The following is a 23,031-nucleotide window of genomic DNA, read 5'->3' on the forward strand; positions in this document are numbered from 1 at the left end:
AATTTGGTATTGTGACAACCCTACTTGTTACCATGTGTCCATATGCATGCATCATTTTTATGATCTAGTACAGGGGTGGCCAACCAGTCAGTAAGAGCCACAATTTTTACTGTTACTGCAAAGAGCCAGATTTACTGTAAATGTCACACATCAACATGTGACAAAAATTGACTCCCACAGAAGTAAGACCACAGGCCAGTCATTTTCAACAATGAACACTGTGTGGACTGTCTCACAAACAAACTCTCAATGTTCAGTTCATGTCTACAAACAAATATAATTTACAATAGCATTTTTTCTCTTACCATGCATGTTGCTTAGTGGGACTTCTGGCATTCCTTGCCCTCAACAATCCTTTTCAAATCTGGTTTATAGTCAGTTGTTGCCACTCGAAGCAATTCCTTCACGTGTGTCTATCAGAACAGATCGATGCTTTGACTTCACGTGTTTCAGGGTAGAAAAAACAGACGTATGTTGATCCAAACATTGACAATATCTTAAGCGCAGCCCATTTGACATTTGGGTACTTTTCCATTGGCACACTTTTCCAGAATTCAATGGTCCGTTCTCTCAAAGCAGTTTTCAGTTGATCCTCTTCACAAAGATCGAGTCATTTGCAACTCAGCCACAGCCTCATCTGTGACCAGCAGGGTTTTCAAACAGCCCGTCTCCGCATTAAACGGGTCGACGAGGAACGTAATCTGTGGCCTTTTCAGTTGAAGATCACGGAACCGGGTCACAAAGCTTTCGTGCAGGTTTTGTCCTTCCGATCATGGCTGGCACTCCATCCGTGGCTATTGCAGTTAGTTTCGATATGGGCAGATTTGCTTTCACAAATGCAGCCATCATTGTTTCCTTCACATCTATGCCACGGGTTCTGTCTTTTAATGGCACAATATCAAGGAATTCTTCTTTGATCACACAATCTATTGACACAGACCGCACAAATATTGCCAGCTGAGGCTTGTCTTGTATGTCACAACACTCATCCAATGCAACACTAAAATACTCACAGGCTTGAAGGTTGGAGTGCAACTGTGATTCAATAGCCATGTTAATGTCCAATATTCTGTGTTCAACCATGTGGCGGGACAGTTGGATGTGTGATACCATTCGTTTTAGTTTGTCGTTTTCAGGAGACAAGATTTCAACAATGTCACTGAGGCATGTTTTGACGAACTCCCCTTCATTGTATGGCTTTTTAGCCCGTGCAATGTTCCAAGCAAGTTGATACGATGCAAGCGTTACGGTCACTGAGTGCTTCATACATTTTTGGAACAACTGTGTCTGCTTTTCTGCCTGACCTTTCAAAGTGACCAACTTGTGCTTGCGAAATTCAGTACCCTTTGGAAATTCCTGGTCAATGTTAGCATGGAGTGAACTGAAGTGCCGCGGAAGATTTGAAGCCTTGAAATGCGCTAATGATGCCTGACATATAAGGCAGAATGGCTTGCCATTACGTTCAACAAAAAAAAAAAAAACTGTCCCACTCTGTTAAAAACGTCCTGTGTTCATCTTCATATTTTCGTTTTGCTGTGCATTTTTTCCCTGCCATTTTGAGAGCGAACTTGGTAGGCCTACACTACTCAACGGTTCTTCCCGCCAAGTTATTTGCGTCAGATGCACGTACCGTAAAAAAGAACAAAATTCGACATGAACGTAAGAGCTGCATGAAACCGGGCAAAGAGCTGCATGCGGCTCGGGAGCCGCGGGTTGGCCAGGCCTGATCTAGTATCTCAGTCAAGGACAAGTTACAACTCTGAACTAATGCAAGATGGAAAACAATCAACTGAAACTATTGAGTAGTTGGATATTGAAAAGATGATTTCTTGTGACCGAGAAATTAAAGAGTGTACACAATCGGACGAACAAGTCAACACTTCAGTTTGGCTGGTTTATTCGTGCACGAAGGACAGATCTGGTGCAGGGTACACCAAGTCTCTCACTGAATGACAAAACTTGAACTGCTTATATAGTATGTTGACGTCTGACATCTGATAACCTTGAGACCTTTACCTTTATGTTTCACTTTTATTACTTCCAAGTTCTTGACATGTTCTCATTATTTTTCCTATAATTGTGTTAGACCTTATTCATTAGAACACCCAAAGAAAATGATCACCCCACTAATACCTCGTGGGGTGACAAACCAGTAGTTATCAGCTAAGTTACTGCCTCGAGCGACAGATGAATCTTCCTCAGCCTGTCCTGCACACTTCACTATGGCTAATATGTGGCAACATCATTGCAGCTCATAATTCCTTAATAAGACCTACATGTTGAATCGGCTTTCCTACTGTCGTCACAAAGCCTGTTTTCCCTAATAACGCTAAAATCGTGCCGTTGAAAAGGCATATTTAGAGTCTGTAAATTCTTACTGCTTTATTTCCTGCTAACAAACAAGCTTTTGTCAATGCGACTAATTCCACTGCCTGTAACTTAAATTACTCTTATGCCCTTCCCTGCATGATTCACAACTAAATAACCTGCTAAAATTGTCTTATCATTTGGACACATTGATGACCCATCACAATACAAAACCATGTCATTCTCTTCCAATGGTGTTTGTTGCAAATTGTTCTAATACTGGATAACTCCCTACAGTCATGATCAATGTGCGCATCTTCTTCCTGTTAACCCTGAAGTAATGCCTTGAAGTGCACAGCTTGATTAGTATGTGCTGCTGTTGAAATGGTGATATTTTATATCCCTGTCAAAATATGTTCATAATTAGTACGTCTCTGACTAGTCATGTGTTGCATCCTAATATTTAACAAAATAATATTTACTGCATGAGAAATGTGAAGAATCATGGGATGTCCAGGTGCAAAAGTCTGCGCCTTTTCTACCATTATTGCCGCTTCTGCCACCGCACGCAAACAAGAGACCATGCCCTTAGCAATTAATGGCAGAATTTTAGAATAATAGGCTACTAGTCTCGGTCTCTCCCCATGCATCTGCACCAACACAGCTGCAGCCACATTTCCGTCCTTTGCCACATATAGATGAAAAGTCAACTTATAGTCTGACAGGCCCAGAGCTGGAGCAGAACACAGCATATATTTCACATGACGAAAAGCATGTCTCGTTTCCTCAGTCCACTGAATAGTTGGAGGAGTCTCTTTTAATGTAGCAGCACGTAACACAGCCTCATATGTAGCATATTCCAGTGAACATGCCCAGCAATAGTTCACAGTCCAAGAAGGAAAGCATTTCCTTCTTTGTTTTTGGCCTCCGAATCTCCTTTATTGCATTGATTCGTTCAAGTGGCAGATACCGACAACCATCTTTCAGAACATATCCCAGATAATGGGTCCTGACAAAACTGGAGCTTTGCATGTAATGCTCTGTCCAGATGAGTTAGCAAGGCAAGCGTCTTTGATGCAATTCCCTTGTGTTAGTGATGCAACCAAAATATCATCCACATATTGTAGTAACGCAGATGAACCAGGCAAGACCAATTTAGACAAATGTGCTTGTACTGCGGCTGCGTAAACTGTTGGACTGGCAACATATACCATGCTCAACCTTCTGAATCCCTATTGACAATTACAATATGTGAATGAAAATAAATCCTGTATCTATCAAAAAAGGAATCCGATTTCCTGCTACCTTTTTAAATTAGATTTTTGTAATTGTATAGGTATACCAGAAACATGCACTCGCATTGCAACAAGTATAACAACTATCCGTGTCCCTCTGCGGGTCTCCCTATGGGTTATATCCTGCATTCCACATGAAGGAAGCGGGTCTGTGTCCAGCCTGAAACGGAGCTTGCAATGGAGGGGGTGAAGTAGTAAAATCCTGAACTGGATTTTCTCTCTCTGTCTCCTTGTCTTTCTAGCTGCTGATCTAGAATCCTCTGTTCACAATCTTTAGACAAGAGACCAAACCTCCAAAAATAACTACACATATTTGCGGGGTGCGTCTGTCCCCTCTAATATAGCATATTACCATAACCACGTCCTCTTTGAATGGGATGTCCGAAACTAGGTCTATAATCTGACATATCCCATTGCTGTCAATCATATCCACGACCACAATTATGGCCTCTTATCACATTATCTTCTGCTAATCGGATTCCACTGAACAGCTTGCATTTTTGTCTTAGAATTTGTAAATAGTCCAATTGCATCTAACTCTCTTGTTTTCTTTAACAACTCTGCAGGGCTCAGTGAAAACACACCTGGAGCAGACAACTTTAAAGTGTATGCCTCTTGCGGTCCTAAACCATTAATCATCATTGAAACGAATGGATCAGCTTTATCCGAAATGTCCAATTTAGCTTCCTCTTTCCAACATCTCTGACGTGTGTCACATCTTGACTCGCTGTTGCATTTTCAAATGATATTTTCTTAAGTTCTCCCAAATCAGCCTTCTTATGTGTCATTGTTAACCATGGAAATTTCTCATCCAAAGTGGCTGCTCCTTCTCCCGGACCATCATTATCAAAATGCTAAGATTCACATTTTTCAGCAGTTTACCCAAGGTTGACATTCTTAACATCCTTAAAACTGAAGTTGCACACATGCAAAACAAATATAACCTTACAGATATACTCTGCAATATGGATGCACATTTGTCAATACACACTAACCATCACATATTCAGCCAAGCCATAATAGAGGTAGTACTTTATATTTGAAAATTCTTTATATGTGTCAGGGGGCAAGTAGACAAGAAGAAGAATAATGAAGAATCATGAGAACTATTTGTTGTTTCCATACTTAAATCCCTGCTGTGTTAAACTGAAAGTCAAAGCTATTTGTGCTGCTGAGTACATATTGAATTTATGTAATTATTGTGGTTCTCTGCAGGCCAGAGGGGAAGGACTATGCTGTTCACAGGCTGGTTCTAGGGACCCATACATCAGATGAGCAGAACCACCTTGTGATTGCCAGTGTCCAGGTACCGAATGATGATGCCCAGTTTGATGCCTCACACTATGACAGTGAGAAAGGAGGTAAATATACCAGGAGTCATCCTGTAGGAGTACTGCAGTAGAACACTTTTCACATACATCATAACATTTGGTTAATAAAAAATGTCTGTGCAAGAAAAGAGAAATAGGAGAAGCAGTATACAAACAAGTGTACAGTTGAATGTTTGTTTGGTAAAGGAAGGGTCACAGCTGTTCAGTGCCCACCGTGTCCTCATTTCAAAGATGTTCACTTTATACCATCAAGCGTTCAGTTCCTTAAATGAAAAAGCCAGGTTGTTGTCTTTGTCTGAAACTGGTTTACACAGAATTTCCTACAGTGAAGGAATAAATTGAGTACTGTAATCATATTCAATTCAACGCATGTGCTTAAACTGTGTTATTCTGTCTTCCAGCAGGTATGTTGATGGGTACCCTGCTGGGTGTAGGTGTGCTGATGGCTCACTGCTCCTTGTTGCCATATGTATGTATAAGTATGTTAATATGGCCACTGAACAATTTTGAGGTAAATTCCAAGTCTGAACTTCAATACACACAGAATCTAGACTACATGTCAGACTAAAGGGGCAAAGGTCACTGCTTGTTGGTTTCTCTTCTGTTAGCTAAGTTTCTCTCCTTTTCAGCTTGCTGTCAAGCCCTGCTCTGAAGTTGTACTAGTTAACAGCTTTAGTACATTCACACATAGCTGCTGTCTTTAATTAGAAAATGAAAAATGTGACAAGTATATTTTTCCATGTTTAACAGTGGATGTCTACGTGCACTGGCCTGAATAGCTATTAATCATAACACTGTCCAGGAAAAGTGAATATATGATGGAAAAGAACCCTCAGACAGTAGCTCTGCCAACCTGAGAGATCAAATATAGTGCTTCAAATTTCAGAGACGATAACTGGTAATTATATTTTAATTGCGATACTGAAATAATAATTCACATGTTAAATCTTAAAAATGCAAAGAAGAGACATCATTTTTATATTAACTAGTGTTGAGATGTTGCCCTTTTGATTTACCAGTCGATCTGCATTCTAGCCCTCACCTGTGGTCATGAGCTGGGTAAAACCTCATAAAGCCTTGGTTTATTGTTTATCAAGGGCAGACAAGAATACTAGGGCTACAACTAATGTTAATTTTCATTATTGATTGAGTCCAGGGTGATGTCTTCAAATGATTTTCCAGTCGATCTGCATTCTAGCCCTCACCTGTTGACATAAGCTGGGTGGTGACAAAAAGAATGAGATCAACAGTGTAAATGAATTCTCTCCCTTAGATGTAGGGGAAAGGACGTCTGAGTCTGCTGCCACTGTGACCCGGCTCTAGATAAGCAACAGAAGATGGATGGGACGCCAATTTTAAGAGAGCTCCCACCATGATCCCTACAATAAAGAATACTTTTTATTATTAGTGTTATTTTAAATATGTAGACTAATTAATATCGGACAAAAACCTTTTATTGATGAACATACAGTACAAGCGCTTATACTCTTGTTTTTGGCCATGTTTGAAAACTGACTGAGACAGCTAACAATGTCAGATATGCCTGAACTAGAAGACCTGTCATGACTGACCCAAATGGAGGTCTTGCTCAGGTTTCAGTTTCAGATCTAAAAGATTAGTCTGGGACAGGCACATCATGGCAGAAGTCTTGTAGTCTGCACTGGCTCTATGTTAATGTTCTGCTTATTAAATGTTTTTCCCTTAACATAGGATTGTGTTGCATTTATAGATAACAAGCATTATCATTGTTGAATGAAATATAGGGGGGCATCGACACAAACAGCAGAGAGAGACAGAAATCCACATTCAGAACTGGAGTGTGTCCCTGCTCCATCAAGGCTCTGTGTTATCACACTGAAATTACATTATCAGAACAATAACAGCTTATTATTTATCAGCCAATTATCTATTGGCCATAAATACCTTATGCATCCCAGGTAAAATAGATGGTGAACCTGCAGTTGTCAAGTTTCTGGTGTCCACTTCCTACCTTGGATGTATGACGTTCTGATTGTGTTCTCTCGCCAGAGTTTGGTGGATTCGGTTCAGTAAGCGGGAAAATAGAGATCGAGATCAAGATAAACCATGAGGGGGAGGTGAACCGAGCCCGTTACATGCCCCAGAATCCCTTCATCATTGCCACCAAGACTCCCACATCTGACGTGCTGGTCTTTGACTACACTAAGCACCCGCCTAAGCCAGGTTGGATCACTGCTGTGCCCCATGATGTTCTCATTCACATAGTGAATCACACATGAAGGTGAAGGCAGTATGTTTTGTGTGTTTCAGATCCGAGTGGGGAGTGTAGTCCTGACCTGAGGCTCAAAGGTCACCAGAAAGAAGGATATGGTCTTTCCTGGAATCCCAACCTCAGCGGGAACCTCCTCAGTGCCTCCGATGACCATGTAAGTCCTTAAAACCTGATAAGACCTTGGGTTATTGTGTATCCAGGGCAAACGAGAATATTAGGGCTGCAACTAATGTTCATTTTCATTATTGATTGAGTCCAGGGTGAGGTCTTCAAATGTTTTATTTTAGCAGACAAAGGAAATCAACTCAGAAACAGTAACCAGCAAATGTTTGCTGTTTCCTTTTTATAAAAAAAAAAAAAAAAAAAAACTAACTGAAATCCTTATTTTACCCAAATTAAAATAATATCAGATAAATTATCTGACTTTTTATTAATCAGCTAATCATTTCAATCAGTTCAGACTGAATTCAGTGTTCTTACTTAGACAGTCAAAGGAAAGATAAAACTTGTTAAGAAGGAGGTTCAGAATTGATTTACTATCGCCATGGGTGAAGTGATGGTAGATAGGATTTGGTGAATTGTTACCAGAAGACTAGTATCTGTGGACTGACGAGTTCGGAATCAGGATAAGACACTAGGGGAAGTGATGCGTCATTGTCGTCCCATGATGAGTAAGTTGGGGGTGACTGGATCAACATTTGCAATATCTGAGGATACATGGCCAAGTGGTTTCAAATTAAGAATTCCTTCATTTTCAATCAACACTGTTCTCAGAACCTCTTCAGTGACCATTTGTGCACCAATGGTTTTGGTGTGTCTCGAACTGCAGTGAAAGCATCCATCTCTTTGGAAGTATAACAGTTAGGGATAGTTAGATGAGGAAGGTAATGGAGTTCTTCTTCCCAGCGTGTGGTGTAGTGGTCTAAGCAGGCGTCCCATGTGTAGAGGCTACAGTCCTCGCTGCAGTTGGCCCCGGTTCGAGTCCCGCATCGGACGGCCTTTGCTGCATGTCATTCCCCCTCTCTCTGCCTCCCCATTTCCTGTCTCTCTCTAATATCCTGTCGAATAAAGGCACAAAAAGCCCCAATATATATATATATATATATATATATATATTTTAAAAAAAAAAAAAAAAAGGTCATGTGGAAGAAGGGGATCATCCAATTCAAGCTCTTTTCTCCAAAGCTGTTGAACCAGAATTTTCACACGAGTTGTGAAAGGTAGGAGGTAGCCTAATGGGTCATAGAGGTGAGTGAGAACCCTGTAGATGTCACATTGTCATGGCATGTTCTTCCAATATTCACTGCTATTCAAGTTCACTGCTTTAAGACCTTGCTTGGGATGGTAGATGGCTGATCACAGAGGGATCATTGCTCGCCCCTTGACGGATTTCAAACCCCCCTGCTGAGAGGGTAGTTCTCAGTTTGTCAATGAGTGTCTGAGCTGTCTCTGATGAGAGCATAGAGTTTCCAAAGTTTTTCGATATGGTGGCACAGTTCATCTGCAGGTTAACTGAAGGATGTAAACAAACATTGGACAGGCACAGAGGAAGTCTGTGAGATTGAAAGTCTCTAATAGGGCCTTGGAGTGTCCATCCTAGACGGGTTTTCACAGCTGCTGGTGACTCAGGAGGGCCCAGTCTGACTGGTGAGTTAGGAGTGATAAGATGGATGTGATCCAAGCCTATAAGCAGCAGAGCTAATGCTTTGTTGATGTTGTTGTTGTTGTTGATGCCCTGTAGATTACTGAGCACCATCTGCAGGATCCTGTACTTGTACTCCTCTCTAGTAAGGTCTGGAAAGGAGGGGCCTTCAAACTTACATGTGTTCTGCCAGTAGTGTGTGCCAAGAGTCTCTGCTCTTAGGGGTGATGAAAAGTAGGGGACTGGGGTCTCAGAGGACAACACTGCCCCTGCTGGGAAGAGAAGCAAACAAGAGGCTGAATAGGGTTTTCAGCTGGAGGATTCAAAGGCCGAACACATTAACTTTGTGGGTGGCCCTCTGGTGGTGCAGCAGCAAAACTATAAGGTAGCAAGTCTTGTGAAGAAAGGATTCGTTTAGTAAACCAAGTGAAGGAACTGCAGCATCAAGGATTGACAAGTTAGGAAAATGGGGTTTAGCAGAAGCAACAGCAACAGGATGGTAGCTGATCTCTGGTGGACAGGCAGATGATTGCTGTTGTGTTGATTTGAACTGAACAGCTTGCTGTTCTGCTTGAGAAACTGCTAGGTGGCTCTTCCGTGTAGAGCACCCAGATTTGAATGAATATTTAGAGGAGGAAGGAGTAGATTATCTATCCATGAGATGCTGAATACCCCTCATTGTCACTAAAAGTTCCTTCATGATTTCAATGATCAGTAGGCACAGGATCAGTCAAATCAGTTGTCATCTCCCCTTTGACTGTCAGGCTCATGTCTCCTGTGTTCTTCTTGTGTCTCATGCTGAAACCCATGTGTGTGTATTGTCTGGTGATGCGGGCATTCTGGTTGACTTATGCATTTTGTTTGACATGCAGCACATTTAACTCTAGGATATTGAACTTCATAATCTTCTAGATGAGTAGGTGGCCGAGTGTCACGACCAGATCGTTGAAGAGTTTAATCTAATGTGAAACCATTACAATAGTGAGGCTCTGGCTCGAAGGACTATGTTAAGTATGAGGTTCAGAATTGATTTACTATCGCCATGAAAATCAGGTCCGGATGCAGGATGAATAAACCATGGCCATCAAACATATATACAATCAAACAAAGATTTATTTCTCAGTTAATTATTTCAACATGAAAAAAGGAAGACACACATGGGCTGTGGGGTCTGACAGGATATAAAGATTAAATCAGCACAACAAATCAAAAAGGTCTCATATACTAATTAAACAAATAAGGATGAAGAGGGTTCTCTGAAACTAACAAATAAATTATAAAAAAAAGAGTAACAAACTTCTTACCAGAAACTGCCGCCCCATGTGAATTGTGAAATCATTGTAATTCGCTACCTCATCATTGTAATTCATTGTAATTCACAGTGTAATTTATTGTACCCTACATATGCACATCTCCACTTTACTTATGCACACCCTCACTTTACATACCTGTACAGCACACACTTGCACTTTAACTGCTCTTTTGCACTTCTGGTTAGATACTAACTGCATTTCGTTGTCTTAGTACGTGTACTCTGTGCAATGACAATAAAGTTGAATCTAATCTAATCTAATCTAATGTGAAGGTGAAAAAAGAGTGAATTGGTGGAGTGAAGCCCTTAAATATCTTGTAGTACCCAGGTGAACTCTTATCAGGTAAATGAGGGGTGGAGGGTGAGAAAAGAAGAGCCAATCGGTGATAAGGAAAGAAAAGGAAGTGAGGTGGGTAAAGAAAGGAAGAGGAAAATCAAAGAAAATAGGGATCCTTACTACGCAACTGGATGTGGAGCTGTGAAAGTGCTTCATTGTACAGATAATGTTGACAGTATAAACAATCACCTTTTAACTTTTCACCCTCTGCTGCTAAATTAAACACTCACCTCAACATCTCCACTGGGATCAAACTCAGAAACTTCGTGTTTGTCCTAGAAACATTAGAATATATTTTCTTAAACCTTCAACAGTCTAATTTAAAGTGTATATAGTTAGAAAATGAAATTGTTTTGTAGAACTATGTAAGGGGAATAAAAAGACAAACATGAACATCTCATTCTCTGAGTCAAAAAAACAGCTGTTGACTGTCCACCCATTTACAAATAGATCTGTTCATATGAAGACATAATAATTCAGCAGTCGTGAATGGGTCTATTCAAGGCAAGAAAACGTGAAAAGACCCAATGTGACTCTTATAAACCAGACCACATGTTTGGGTTGTTTACACCGACTGAAGAAGATAGAGCACAGAAGCGATGATGACTTTGCCTTCTCCTCGGATGTAAGCAGTTTGAGCTTCGACTCGATCCCAAATCTGGAGGATTTTAGTGATCAGTAAGTGGATTATTTTTCCTCTGTCATCTCTGCTAATAGTATCACTTTCTACAGCTGAAACTTCTCCACAGCAGACTGTGAAACTGTATCATGTAAACAATGCAGCAACAAGTCAACTCATAAGTAAGTAAGCTGAAGTGATAGTGTAATTAAAAATTGTCATTGTTATTTGTGGTACACTGATGTCCAGAGTCGATTAGTTATTTTATCTGCCAATATATCGGTTCATGTTGTGTAATATTTTAATTATAGTTATTAAAACTAGAAAGGAAAAAAAGGTGAAATGATCTCTCAGTGCTAATTGTATAAATAAAATTTTAAATATCTTAGATATTTCACTTTAACAAATAGTTGAACATATGATGAAAGGGAAACTGTTCACATTTTTTATTCATTATTTCACAGAAATGTGGAGACCATAGCACCTGTAAGGTAAAAAGTAGTGTGATTGTGACCACTGTTGTGGTTTCTTTATGTGATCTCTTTCTTTCTGATCTTCTACAAGGCCGTGATCAAACTGGATGACATAACTGAATGCTGGGGGGAAAGTCACATCTTTTCCCATCAGAGGTGATGTCAAGGGACAAATAATGGACACAACAAGTGGCAGCAAGTCCTCGTAGCTTGTAGTTTTTTTTTTTCAGTATAGTTAGTGTATTTTTGTTGATTGACGTCTTTATTCTGCATTGTTGTTTTGTCTGATGATGAAGAAAATAATGTACATGAAGAAAAATCTCGTGGCTTAAAAGTGCTTCATATATGGAATTAAACATCCCTTTCCGGCTGAGCTGAAGAAGCTGTGGATGCAGAGCCAGGAATAAACTACAGGCTAATAGATGGAGATATAACCATTCTCTACCATCGATCATCATGGAAAATGTCAACTCCTTGGCTAACAAGTGTGATGAACTGGAGGCACTTGTGAGAATCAGCGAACATATCATGAGTGTAGTCTCATGTGTTTCATGGAGACCTAGTTAAACGACGACAGTTGGTGCAACCCAAGTCATATCACAGTGAAGAAGATCTGCTGTCAGATTATTGAACTGTTGGCAGTTGGTCTTAAACCATACTATGGACTGAGGGAATTCTCTCACATCCTCACCATTGATGTTTACATTCAACCACGAGCAGAGCTTGTAGTCGTGTGTGATGTCATTCACGAGACTGTTGAGAGAGTACAGACCCAGCACCCTGATGCATTGCATCACTGCAGTATTGGGGGATTTTAACCATGTCACTTCGGCCTCTCACCTGCTGGCTTCACTCAGTATGTTGACTGTCCCACAAGGGAAAATAATACACTGGATATGTTGTATGCAAACGTAGAGAAGGATTACAATGCTTCAGCTCTACCACCACTTGGCAGATCAGATCATAATCTGGTTTTTCTTCAGCCTTCCTACAAAAATCCTATGTACTGAGGCAGGCTGCAACCACCCGCTTACTCAGGAACTGGACCCCAGAGGCCAGTGAGTCTCTAAAGGACTGTTTTGAGTGCACAGATTGGAATGTACTGGAGTCACAGGAAAATAATAACAGCTAGGACACTGACGTTCATAGAATGGTTGAATGTACCATGGACTACATTAACTTCTGTATCACTGAATTGCTAGCAAGGACTGTACACTGCTTTTGAAACCACAAACCCTGAATCACCAGTAACATCAACACCATCCTCAACCAGAAAAAAGAGGCCTTCAGGGATGGAGACAGGGAGAAGTTTAGGTGTGTGCAACATGAATTGAAGAGGAGATTAAAGCAGGCGAAGGAGGACTACACAAGGAAAGTAGAAATGAAGCTGCAGCACAACACCTGAGAGGTGTGGAAGTGGATGAGGACCATCACTGGCTATAAAGAGAAGAACAGCCAGGCAACATCAGGTGATGAGGACAAGGCCAATGAGTTCAACCTGTTCTACAACAGGTTTGACACAGCCTCACTTGTTCTCTCTCCCACTGCTTCAGCTGCAGCTTCTCCTATGGCATCTCCTTCTCAACATGACACTGCAGCTGCACGTCCCTCCACACTGGGGTCAAGTCTCCTGTCCTTTACAGTGGAGGAGGTGAGGCTACGTCCTGGAAAAGCAGGACGACCGGCTGAAATAAATGACTATGAATGCTGTCATTTACATGTCCACTGGGCCCATTTTTACTTGGATGAGCTAGGTGGTTACATTAGGATTATGTTCTTTGATTTTTCAATTCCCCATTCTTTAAAACAGCTTCACGTCCTGGATTGTGGTTTACTTGACAAGGCGACCACAGTACGTCAGGCTAGGTAACTATGTCTCAGGGACAATGAGCAGCACTAGGTCTCCACAGGGGACTGGCTCTGTTGCTGTTCACCCTCTATACGGCAGACTTTAAGTACAACTTTGAGACCTACCACATCCAGAAATACTCGGATGACACAGCTATTGGGCTGTGTATCAGGAATGGGCAGGAAGAGGAGTTCAGGGATCTGACGATGGCCTTCAGTGAAAGGAGCGACTAGAACTGCCTTCTTCTGAACACCTCCAAGACCAAGGAGATGGTCATCGACTTTCGGATTTTGAGGCCCACCCTTCAACCAGTCAACATTCGAAAGGAAGGACATTGTGGTAGTACACACTTATAAATATCTAGATGTGCACCTGGACAGTAAACTGGACTGGTCCTTGAAAACAGATGTCATCTACTGGAAGGGGCAAAGCCGGCTCTTTTTCCTCAGGAGGCTCAGGTCCTTTGACATCTGCAGGGAAATGCGACACATGTTTTATAAGTCAGTGGTGGACAGTGTCCTTTTTTATGCTGTAGTCTGCTGGGGCAGCAGCATGTCAGACATGAAAACAAGGAAACCGGACAAGCTGGTCAAATAAGCTGGGTCTATGCCTAGCATGTGTCCTACCCACCTACCTACAGAGTGAATGATGCCAAGAAGAGGAAAGAATCACAGACTGTCCTGGGTCAAATCTGCATATAAGGTATTTATCAGCCCCATTGAAGATCTGTTGTAGATCAAATATGGTGCCTTGCTAAGGACGTACTGACATGACACGTTTCAAGTTGTTTGTATTTGCACACTGCAGTGGATACATTGTGGAAAGAACCACTTCCACACAGGCCAGGGACTCTCTTGACTCTGTCATGTCACTGATGGACAGAAGTCAATTGGGGTCTGGATATCGCGTACAATTTCCGTATAAGCCCATAACCTTTCAATGACTTTTGCTGACAATGCACGGACAAAGAAATCACCTAGAGGAAAGTAGCTCTGAATCATCCTCTTCTCTTTGTGAAGTGGATAGATACATGAGAGGTGTCTGCTCCACCACACTGGGGATGCAGTGCAGAGAAGAAGGATATCCAGACAGGGAGTCTCGACCATAGTCCTTTCCCTGCCCTTTACCACTGATGGAACGCAACAAGCTCATGGGAGGTGTGGATTTGTCAGACCAGCTAATCCATTATTAAATAAAACACAGTACAAATCCTTGAAGTGGTACAGGAAACGTTCTTCACTTCTTGAACATTCCTTCAACCAATACCTTGATCCTCCACCAAGAAGTCATACAACAAGACAGGCTTTAATGATGGCGTTAAATGAACAGTTGTGTGCTGTAACACAGCACACACACAGAAGACCTCTGCAAAGACCACCAGTGCTGTTCATGTGCCAGTCTCTGGGCTGAGCTCATAAGTGAATGCAGGATGAAGGCTACTGTGCATGTTGAAGGATGCAGAGGGCAAGCAAACAAAAACCCCTTGGAAGTGCATGTGATGTCGACCATGATAAAATGATGAAGTGATGAAATTTTATATCCTAAAAGTCAAACGTCAACTTCACTGTTTCATTGTCATGTCATTTCCCCTAGGGGATAAATAAAGTATTGATCTATCGATCGTTCTGCAAAAACACTTCTGCTCATTATTCAACACTAACTCAGGAAGGAGTGACTGTGACCATATTTCCTGTAATTGACTGGTTGGTGGAGGAAACAACCAGGAGGAGATTGTAGTTTTACCTATACTACTGGACTGGTTTGATTCAATACAGAAAATTCTCAGCACTAGTAGCTAAATGCCATCTACAGGGTTAACAGAACCTGATATTAACTGACACCAGGCACAATGATAAACATGATACGTTGTGATGACAAATTGTGTCTGTGCTCTGCCATGCAGTGTTTTCTCAGCTTGTAACAGATCAATGTAGCAAGGGGATAAGAAAATGCACCAACACTGTGCTTCCCCTATCATTCCTCTCCAGACCATCTGTTTATGGGACATTGGGAGCGGCCCAAAGGAAGGGAAGATCGTGGATGCCAAGACCATCTTCACTGGCCACACAGCAGTGGTGGAGGATGTTTCCTGGCATTTGCTCCATGAATCCCTGTTTGGCTCAGTGGCCGACGACCAGAAACTCATGATGTAAGTGATTTCTACTACTGAGTAGTCTGGTGTTTCTGAATGGAAAGAACATATTTATGTCAATGATGCTTAATTTCATGTTTTATTTCTAACCAAATTGGCTCACAGAGAACTTTGTTAGGAACACTGTACTAATAACGGGTAGGGCACTGAAGTTCACTGAACTCACTGTCATGTTGTTGAAACCAGTGTGTGACATGGAGCATCATCCTGTTGGAAGCCATTAGAAGAAGTTGAACTGTGGTCATGAAGGGATGAACATGGTCAGCAACAATACTCAGACTGTGACATTCAGACCGTGATTGATTGGTATTAAGAAGAAAACAATCCCCACACCACCACCACCAGCCTGGACTGTTGACACAAGGCACGGTCACTCATGGATTCAGACTCTGACAGGGCTCCAGACTAACTTTTTCACTGGTTGTAGCCATGATTTGGTCGCACCTTTTTCAAATCTTGCCTATTTCTTCATGAAGGAGGCTCTGAGGCTTCCTCTTCTTTAATTATGTAAAACAAAAATATGGAATCATATCACTAGATTTCAGTATTGAGGTACAATTACATTCATGATTTTTGTAAAAGCACTAACCTAAAAACATGTTGTTGAATCATGAGAAAGTTGCAGAGCAACAGACGCACAGATTGTTGCCGTAACCATAGTATCTCACTCACGCCTGCGTGCACACGACCTAAGGGGAGCATCATGGGAATAAATGACTAGAAGAGATTTATGGATATTTCTCACTTTCCCCCGATGGTCTGAAGAACTCCTTCTCTGTCTTGTCTGTCAGTGTCTTTATCATGCAGCAACCTTAAAATCACCACAGAAAAAAATGATTTACCCAGTGTCTAACTGTGCTATTTGTGATATTGGAGACTGTGTATGCTACTCATGCTATTAGGTTTACTGGGAGTTTTAAAAAATACTAGTGTGATATAGGGGTGTTTTGTAAGTATGCGACTATCCATCATGCAGCGTGTGAGTGTATATATATGCACTGAGTAAATCACAGTCCGTAACTTCTGCTGCTAGGGGTCTCTCAATCAAAACTAAGCTGCCAAATGATTGGCTGATTGGATATGTGCAGAAATAATCAGGTGTACAGGTGTTCCTAATGAAGTGCCCAGTGAGTGTGTATTATGTCCGTGCTCCCTCTTACCCTCTATCCTCCACCAGATGGGACACTCGTTCCAACAACACATCCAAAGCCAGCCACTCGGTGGATGCTCACACTGCTGAGGTCAATTGTCTGAGCTTCAACCCCTACAGCGAGTTCATTCTGGCCACTGGTTCTGCTGATAAGGTAGAAGCAGCACACACACTGAACTCTGACTGATTGTGTCAGTTTTAGGCTGACAATAATGATGTACTAGGGCTAACAAAACACAGCTTAGGGATGAATGTTTAATGCAAAGATTGTTTTGTTTCTCAGACTGTTGCATTGTGGGATCTAAGAAACCTGAAACTGAAGCTCCACTCTTTTGAGTCCCATAAAGATGAAATTTTCCAGGTAAGGTTAAAATGCTTCCATGTGTTTTACAAACACAATCTTACAGAAGCCCTGAAGGCAAGTGAATTTTATCTTTGTTTTGATTTTAAGAATAGGAAGTAAGTGAATAAACATGATGGGATTCAAACCCCAGTCTCCTGGATGACAGTCCTGTGTCTAACCATGACGACCTGCTCTGCTTTGTATCTCTTTACCTCCTCTTTGCCACCTCACCAGAGCACCCGAAGCATCTCTGGTAGAAAGGCTTTGCTGATTTAAAATAAGGTTTTAGTCAAAAGAAATTGAATATCACCCTGATTTAACCTCCTAAGACCCGAGCTCTATTCTTTGCTATATAGGCTGATTGGGACCTGAGAAAAATGATGTCCACATATGAGGACATTAGTTTTAAATTTCGATTACTGAGTGGCAGTATAATATCCTCATATGTGGTCACCAGGCCTTTGTTGAGAAAAAGTTAGTATTGTGGTCTAGAGAACCCAAAATGTGAGGTCCACATATGTGGACGCCAGGTCCTAGGAGGTTTAAAAAAAAAAAAAAAAAAACATGGGCACTTTTAGTCCTATTCAGATTGGGGTAGTGGTGCACTTCAGCCTCTTGTGTAACACTTAAAATTCACTTGCCTCTTAGGGCTTTAGCAGATCTGTGCCCTCCTCACACTCCACTGAAACCAGCTGACACTAGACTGAATGATAATGACATGGTCCAGCCAGATAATAGGATTTGACATAATGTTTCATTTCAATTTGAATGTGCTGAAGCAGAAGTGGTCATGGGAAAATTATATGGAAGAATACTGTGAGTGTAATCCCTTAACAGGTCACCTTGTAGTGAAGTTGAAGTTAGAATGTGATTGACTGGCTCTCGGTAAAATCGGGTGGCACTGAGAGGAAAATAGCAGCCTGTGGGCTAAACCTGTTAGTTCCAATATTTGTCTCTCACAGTGAACTTCAACCTTAATGATGCACAGATCTGTGTCACTCAAACACATGTGGTGGTCAAACAGAATCTTTGTAGTACGGACATTTTTTTCTAAGGCAACAATAACAGTAATTTCATTCAGATGCTCACTCCCATTCACTCTCTAGTTTGAGATACGGACTACTCTCTCTCTCATTCTCTCTCACTTTTTTTTTTTTTTTTTTTAAACTTGTTGGGAAGACGACACCAAGACTAACCAAGACTAATTTGCTACAGTCCTGTTTATTTTCTGTGCTTCTGGTAACCACATTTTCTACCGCTCTTTCTGTCTAGTTGAAAAATAACACTTTTCAGACACAAATTGCGTCATCCTGTTAAATTAACACCGTCTATTAATGTTACAGACGAGCAGAACTGATAACGTTTGCTGCCTAGCTCCCAATTAATGTTGGTCGTTTTATTATTAGCCATAGCGGCTAGCTTAATGATAACTTAGCAGACGTCTAATGTGACTAATGGCTAATTGCTAATAGTTAAACAGCTCACGTAAACGTGTGCTGCCCGCCAGGTAAAAATAATAATGCAAAATAATTCCAAACGGCACTTTTGCTTTTTTCATTTTCAACTAAAACAGGTTGTGAAGGTCCTTAAGCAGCAGCACTTGCCATGTTTGTTTAGTTTTATGCTGGCGACGCCAGCTCAGTGTTGTAAACGTCAACTAGCATTTATGTGCTCAGCTGCTAGTGAGGGAAGGGGCTGTGTGCCTGCCTGTCTGCAGTGGGGCAGTATGAAGTTGTGTGTCAACCGGAGGAGGCAAAGACGGCACTGTTGGTATTGATACTGTTGCAAATGAGTATCTAATCCGATACTAATTTTTGGTATCGATTAGTATCTGAGTATCAATTTTTTTTGACAACCCTACCAGAAGCATATTCTCCCCTGTTCCTGTCAGTCCAAATTTAGGTTTTGTTCCTCCGTTCCTCTGTTACTCAATAGAGTCTTGGTTCCCTGGGAAAGCTTCTGCAGTGGAAATGCCTTATTAATGTTGCATGGAACATACATACTTGTATGATTCTTTTCCCCCCTAATGTATTCATTAGAACTGTCTGTCCTTTTTATTAGGTACAATGGTCTCCTCACAATGAGACGATCCTGGCCTCGAGCGGCACTGACCGACGTCTCAACGTCTGGGATCTCAGGTACAAAATGTCCACCATCTCTTATAATCCACGTCCTTATGTGAACCAGTAATGGGAAGTTTTTTTTCAGGAGTTTTTAGAAGCTTATGTTCAATGGGGAATTGTATAAAAAACATTCTGAACAACATCATGATATTAACCTGATGACTGTAGTATTTAATTCCATCTTATTGTTTGGAGCATTGTTGTCAATTTTGCAGTGTTCATTTGAAGCAGTTGCACATCGTAACGACCGCCGGGCACTGTGTTCATGGGTTAAGATTTATTGTTCAGACCATGTGGCCAACCGTTCTTATATGCATTCTTAATCGTGACCACTAGGTGGAGCCAGAGACCACATAATAGGCACACATGAGGCTCTGTATCAGACCTTACAATAAAAATGTCATGTATATGATAGGATTGTCACATGAGAGTTTTCAGTAGGTGGTGCTGTTACTATAGTGTAATATTAGTATGAAGAAATCTAAAGTGTGAGACTCATCAATGTACAGTCCCTGACAAAAGTGTTGTCACTTATTCATTTTGTAGAAACAACAGTTTATAACCTGACTTTTAATTAACCCATTGGTTTTAGAAATGGCTCATATGAAAGCTAAAACCCTCCCAAATTATGTTTAATATACTAAAATAAATTTGCTTCACTGAAGAAAGATTGATCATTTAATGAACACAGAAAGGTCAGATTTTGGCAAGACAAAAGTTTTGTCGCCTACAGAGAGTAATGTGAAAATTGAACAAATAATTTACTTCAAATACAAAAATATTTGCATAACATCAGTGAATTAAGTAGTGGTTGCTGTGAGATCCATATTTAATATCTTGTATGACTTCCATGAGCTTGAAGGACTGCATCCATGCGGTTCGACAATGATTCATACAATTTATTGATGAAGTCATCAGGAATAGCAAAGAAAGCAGTCTTACATGCCTCCCAGAGTTCATCAAGATTCTTTGGTTTCGTCTTCCATGCTTCCTCTTTCATTCTACCCCAGACATGCTCAATGATGTTCATGTGACTGGGCTGGCCAGTCCTGGAGCACCTTGATCTCCTTCGCCTTGAGGAACTTTGATGTAGAGATGGAAGTATGCGATGGAGCACCATCCTGCTGCAAAAATGACCCCTTTTATGGTTGGGAATATAAGAGGTAGCTAATACTTCTTTATATTTTAGGCTATTGATATTGCCATCCACCCTGCAAATCTCTTGCACACCCCCATACTAGATGTAACCCCAGACCATGATTTTTCCGCCACCAAACTTAACTGTTTTCTGGGTGAATCTCGGATCCATGCGGGCTCCAGTAGATCTCCTGCAATATTTGCGGCGGCTGTGATGTTATTCAACCAAGATTCATCTGAGAAATCCACCTTCTGCCACTTTTCCAGCGTCCATCCTTTTAGCAGGCTGTGGGCCTTGGCAAATGCCACACGTTTTTTTAATTGCCTTTTGTTTAGTGCTGGTTTCTGGGCACTGATTCGACCATGGAGGCCATTTCGAGACAGAATTCTACAAACTGTCCTGGTTGACACGGGGACTTGAGGTGACCAGGCCTGGTGGAGCTCTGCTGCAGTGGAAAAGGGGCTGGCCTTGGATTTTCGACCCAACAAACGGTCCTCCCGAGCAGTTGTCTTGCGGGGTATGCCGTACCTGGGCTTGACAAAAACATCTCCAGTCTCTTCAAATCTTTTTCTTATTCTTTGCACTTGATGCTGACAAACATTGAAGGTGTCAGCCACCTCAGCAGTGGATCTGGTCTTCAGCCTCTTGATAATCAATGCTTTGGTCTCAGGGTGAATCTTAGGCATGTTGTGAGAGGTCAAGTTTCAGTTGATGTGAAGGTCTGGTGAGCTGGGGTTCTTTTATACACACCCACTAATTGATTGATCAATTATTGATCACAGTTGAGGCTGTAATCTAGGATTGGGTGATCATATGACAAGGCGACAAGACTTTTGTCTTTGCAAAAACTGACTCAGTGGGCTTTACCAAGCTGTGAACGTTAGAATGCTTTTCAGCAGTTTCGTTTGGCACCAAAACATTATTTCAAAAGCTGTTGGGATTGAAAATAGCTATTTCTTGTTAAAAAAAAAAAAAAAAAATTGATTACAAATATATTTGAGGGGCACTTAAGGTCAACTTGTACCCAAGCGACAAGGCTTTTGTCAGGTACTGTAGATGTGTTCAGGGTGGGAGTCTCATCAAAGCTGTAAAGTTTTGGCCTGTTTGGACACTGCATGCTGGAGTTTGGATGCAGTGTTTGGATCAAGATTTGATCAACCAGTATGAGCAAAGAGTAAAACATGACACTTCCTGTTTCCACAATGGGGCGCGATAAGTATCACTGAATATGAGTATATGAGTGTGTTCAAGGCAGGACTCTTATGACACACCGAAAGTTTGATGCAGTATGGACAATTTGTTTTGGAATGAAAGCGAGTACGTTTTTCATGGCGAAGGATCGAAATTTGCCACACCATCATGGGCGGAACCTACAGCGAAAACTCAAAAGCTTCGCAATTTAACATGGCAAATGTCTTAAGATGAGACTCACCAACCATCATGTCGATCTGATGAATTCCCTAGGAGGAATTTATTAAAGTACGTGACCCCCAAATCGTAAAAATGGCGTCAAAATTGCAGCTTGAATTCAGAATGGCTGACTTCCTGTTGGAGTTATAGCAACTAACTGTTTCATGGCGAAGGATCGAAATTCGCCGTGCTGCCATGGGCGGGTCCTTTAACGAGAACTCAAAAGCTCTTCAGTCTAGCATTGCACTGGTCAGAAGATGAGGATAAACTAACATTGATCTTGGAATTGGACAATATGTCATGGACATAAAGCCGGTCGGTGCTCGGGTCCTAATAATTTGTCACTACAGTTTTCACCCACCCGGACTGTTAATACCCAATTGTAGACAACACGTAACCTAGGTGATACCAATGTATGGCTGTAGTTTTCATGAAGATCATTACATGACTTCAGCTCAAACTTTATGAATGGTTATGCAACACTGCTCACACAATGTGTTAAATATGAGTGATTTTAAAGTGGAAACATCACAGTAGACCAGAGAGTAACTTTACCAATGGACTCTGTTTTTGTTGGATTTTTCTTCAAGTAAAATTGGGGAGGAGCAGTCAGCAGAGGATGCTGAGGATGGCCCTCCAGAGTTGCTGGTAAGTGACATCAAGATTACTGTGGCGTTTTATTTGAATTCCCTTTTAGGCGGGTACACAAGGTGAGATTCTGTCTACAGTCTGCAAACATACATACATATGGAGAATATTGATCAGGTTTGTCAGGCTGCACCTGTGTAGTCAATAAACCGTCACATCACTGACCACAATCATCAGTGAGACAAGGTGACACAGCTTCTGAAATGGACCAACCTTTACATTTGTACTTGTCTTTTTACCTCTGGGTGTTATCAAAGTGTATGAAACGTCCATCTTTTTCTCCATCAGTTCATCCACGGAGGCCACACAGCCAAGATCTCTGACTTCTCCTGGAACCCCAATGAGCCCTGGATCATCTGCTCAGTGTCCGAGGACAACATCATGCAAGTCTGGCAGATGGTGAATACAGCTGATTGATTGATTCTGATCAGTTCCTCCACAGGCAATATCAACCCCAAGTAGAACATCCATCAGTGATGAGGGTTAGTTGTCCAGTTGACAGGCTGATTACTGGTTGTACTGGCACAGTTTGATGTCCTCACTGTCAGATCTATGGTAAGATCTTCAGTAGCTGCTGATGAGAGCTGCTTGATGTTTAGGAGGAAGTTTGGACTCTTCTTCCTCACAGAGCTGCTTCAGTCAGACAGATTC

The 23,031-nt window shown here is 41.4% G+C and overlaps 1 protein-coding gene across 3 annotated transcripts in view; it reads left to right on the forward strand.

The window, feature by feature from the left end:
- LOC130167864 (histone-binding protein RBBP7) overlaps positions 1-23,031 on the forward strand; it is a 30,689-nt gene that overhangs the window by 5,222 nt on the left and 2,436 nt on the right. Inside the window, exons 3-11 of one of the 3 annotated variants that reach the window (XR_008827337.1) lie at positions 4,818-4,963; positions 6,959-7,135; positions 7,223-7,338; positions 15,405-15,565; positions 16,746-16,872; positions 17,002-17,079; positions 19,123-19,199; positions 22,323-22,380; positions 22,669-22,862. Coding sequence is in view for 2 of the 3 variants with exons in the window: in XM_056374378.1 (XP_056230353.1) it covers positions 4,818-4,963; positions 6,959-7,135; positions 7,223-7,338; positions 15,405-15,565; positions 16,746-16,872; positions 17,002-17,079; positions 19,123-19,199; positions 22,323-22,380; positions 22,669-22,779 (1,051 nt within the window). In the remaining variant the exon portion in view is untranslated. The remainder of the gene's footprint in view (positions 1-4,817; positions 4,964-6,958; positions 7,136-7,222; positions 7,339-15,404; positions 15,566-16,745; positions 16,873-17,001; positions 17,080-19,122; positions 19,200-22,322; positions 22,381-22,668; positions 22,863-23,031) is intronic. The other 2 variants (XM_056374386.1, XM_056374378.1) reach the window with 2 other exon arrangements.

This window comes from Seriola aureovittata, chromosome 1 (assembly GCF_021018895.1).
Source record: "Seriola aureovittata isolate HTS-2021-v1 ecotype China chromosome 1, ASM2101889v1, whole genome shotgun sequence".
Classification (NCBI taxonomy): Eukaryota; Metazoa; Chordata; class Actinopteri; order Carangiformes; family Carangidae; genus Seriola; species Seriola aureovittata.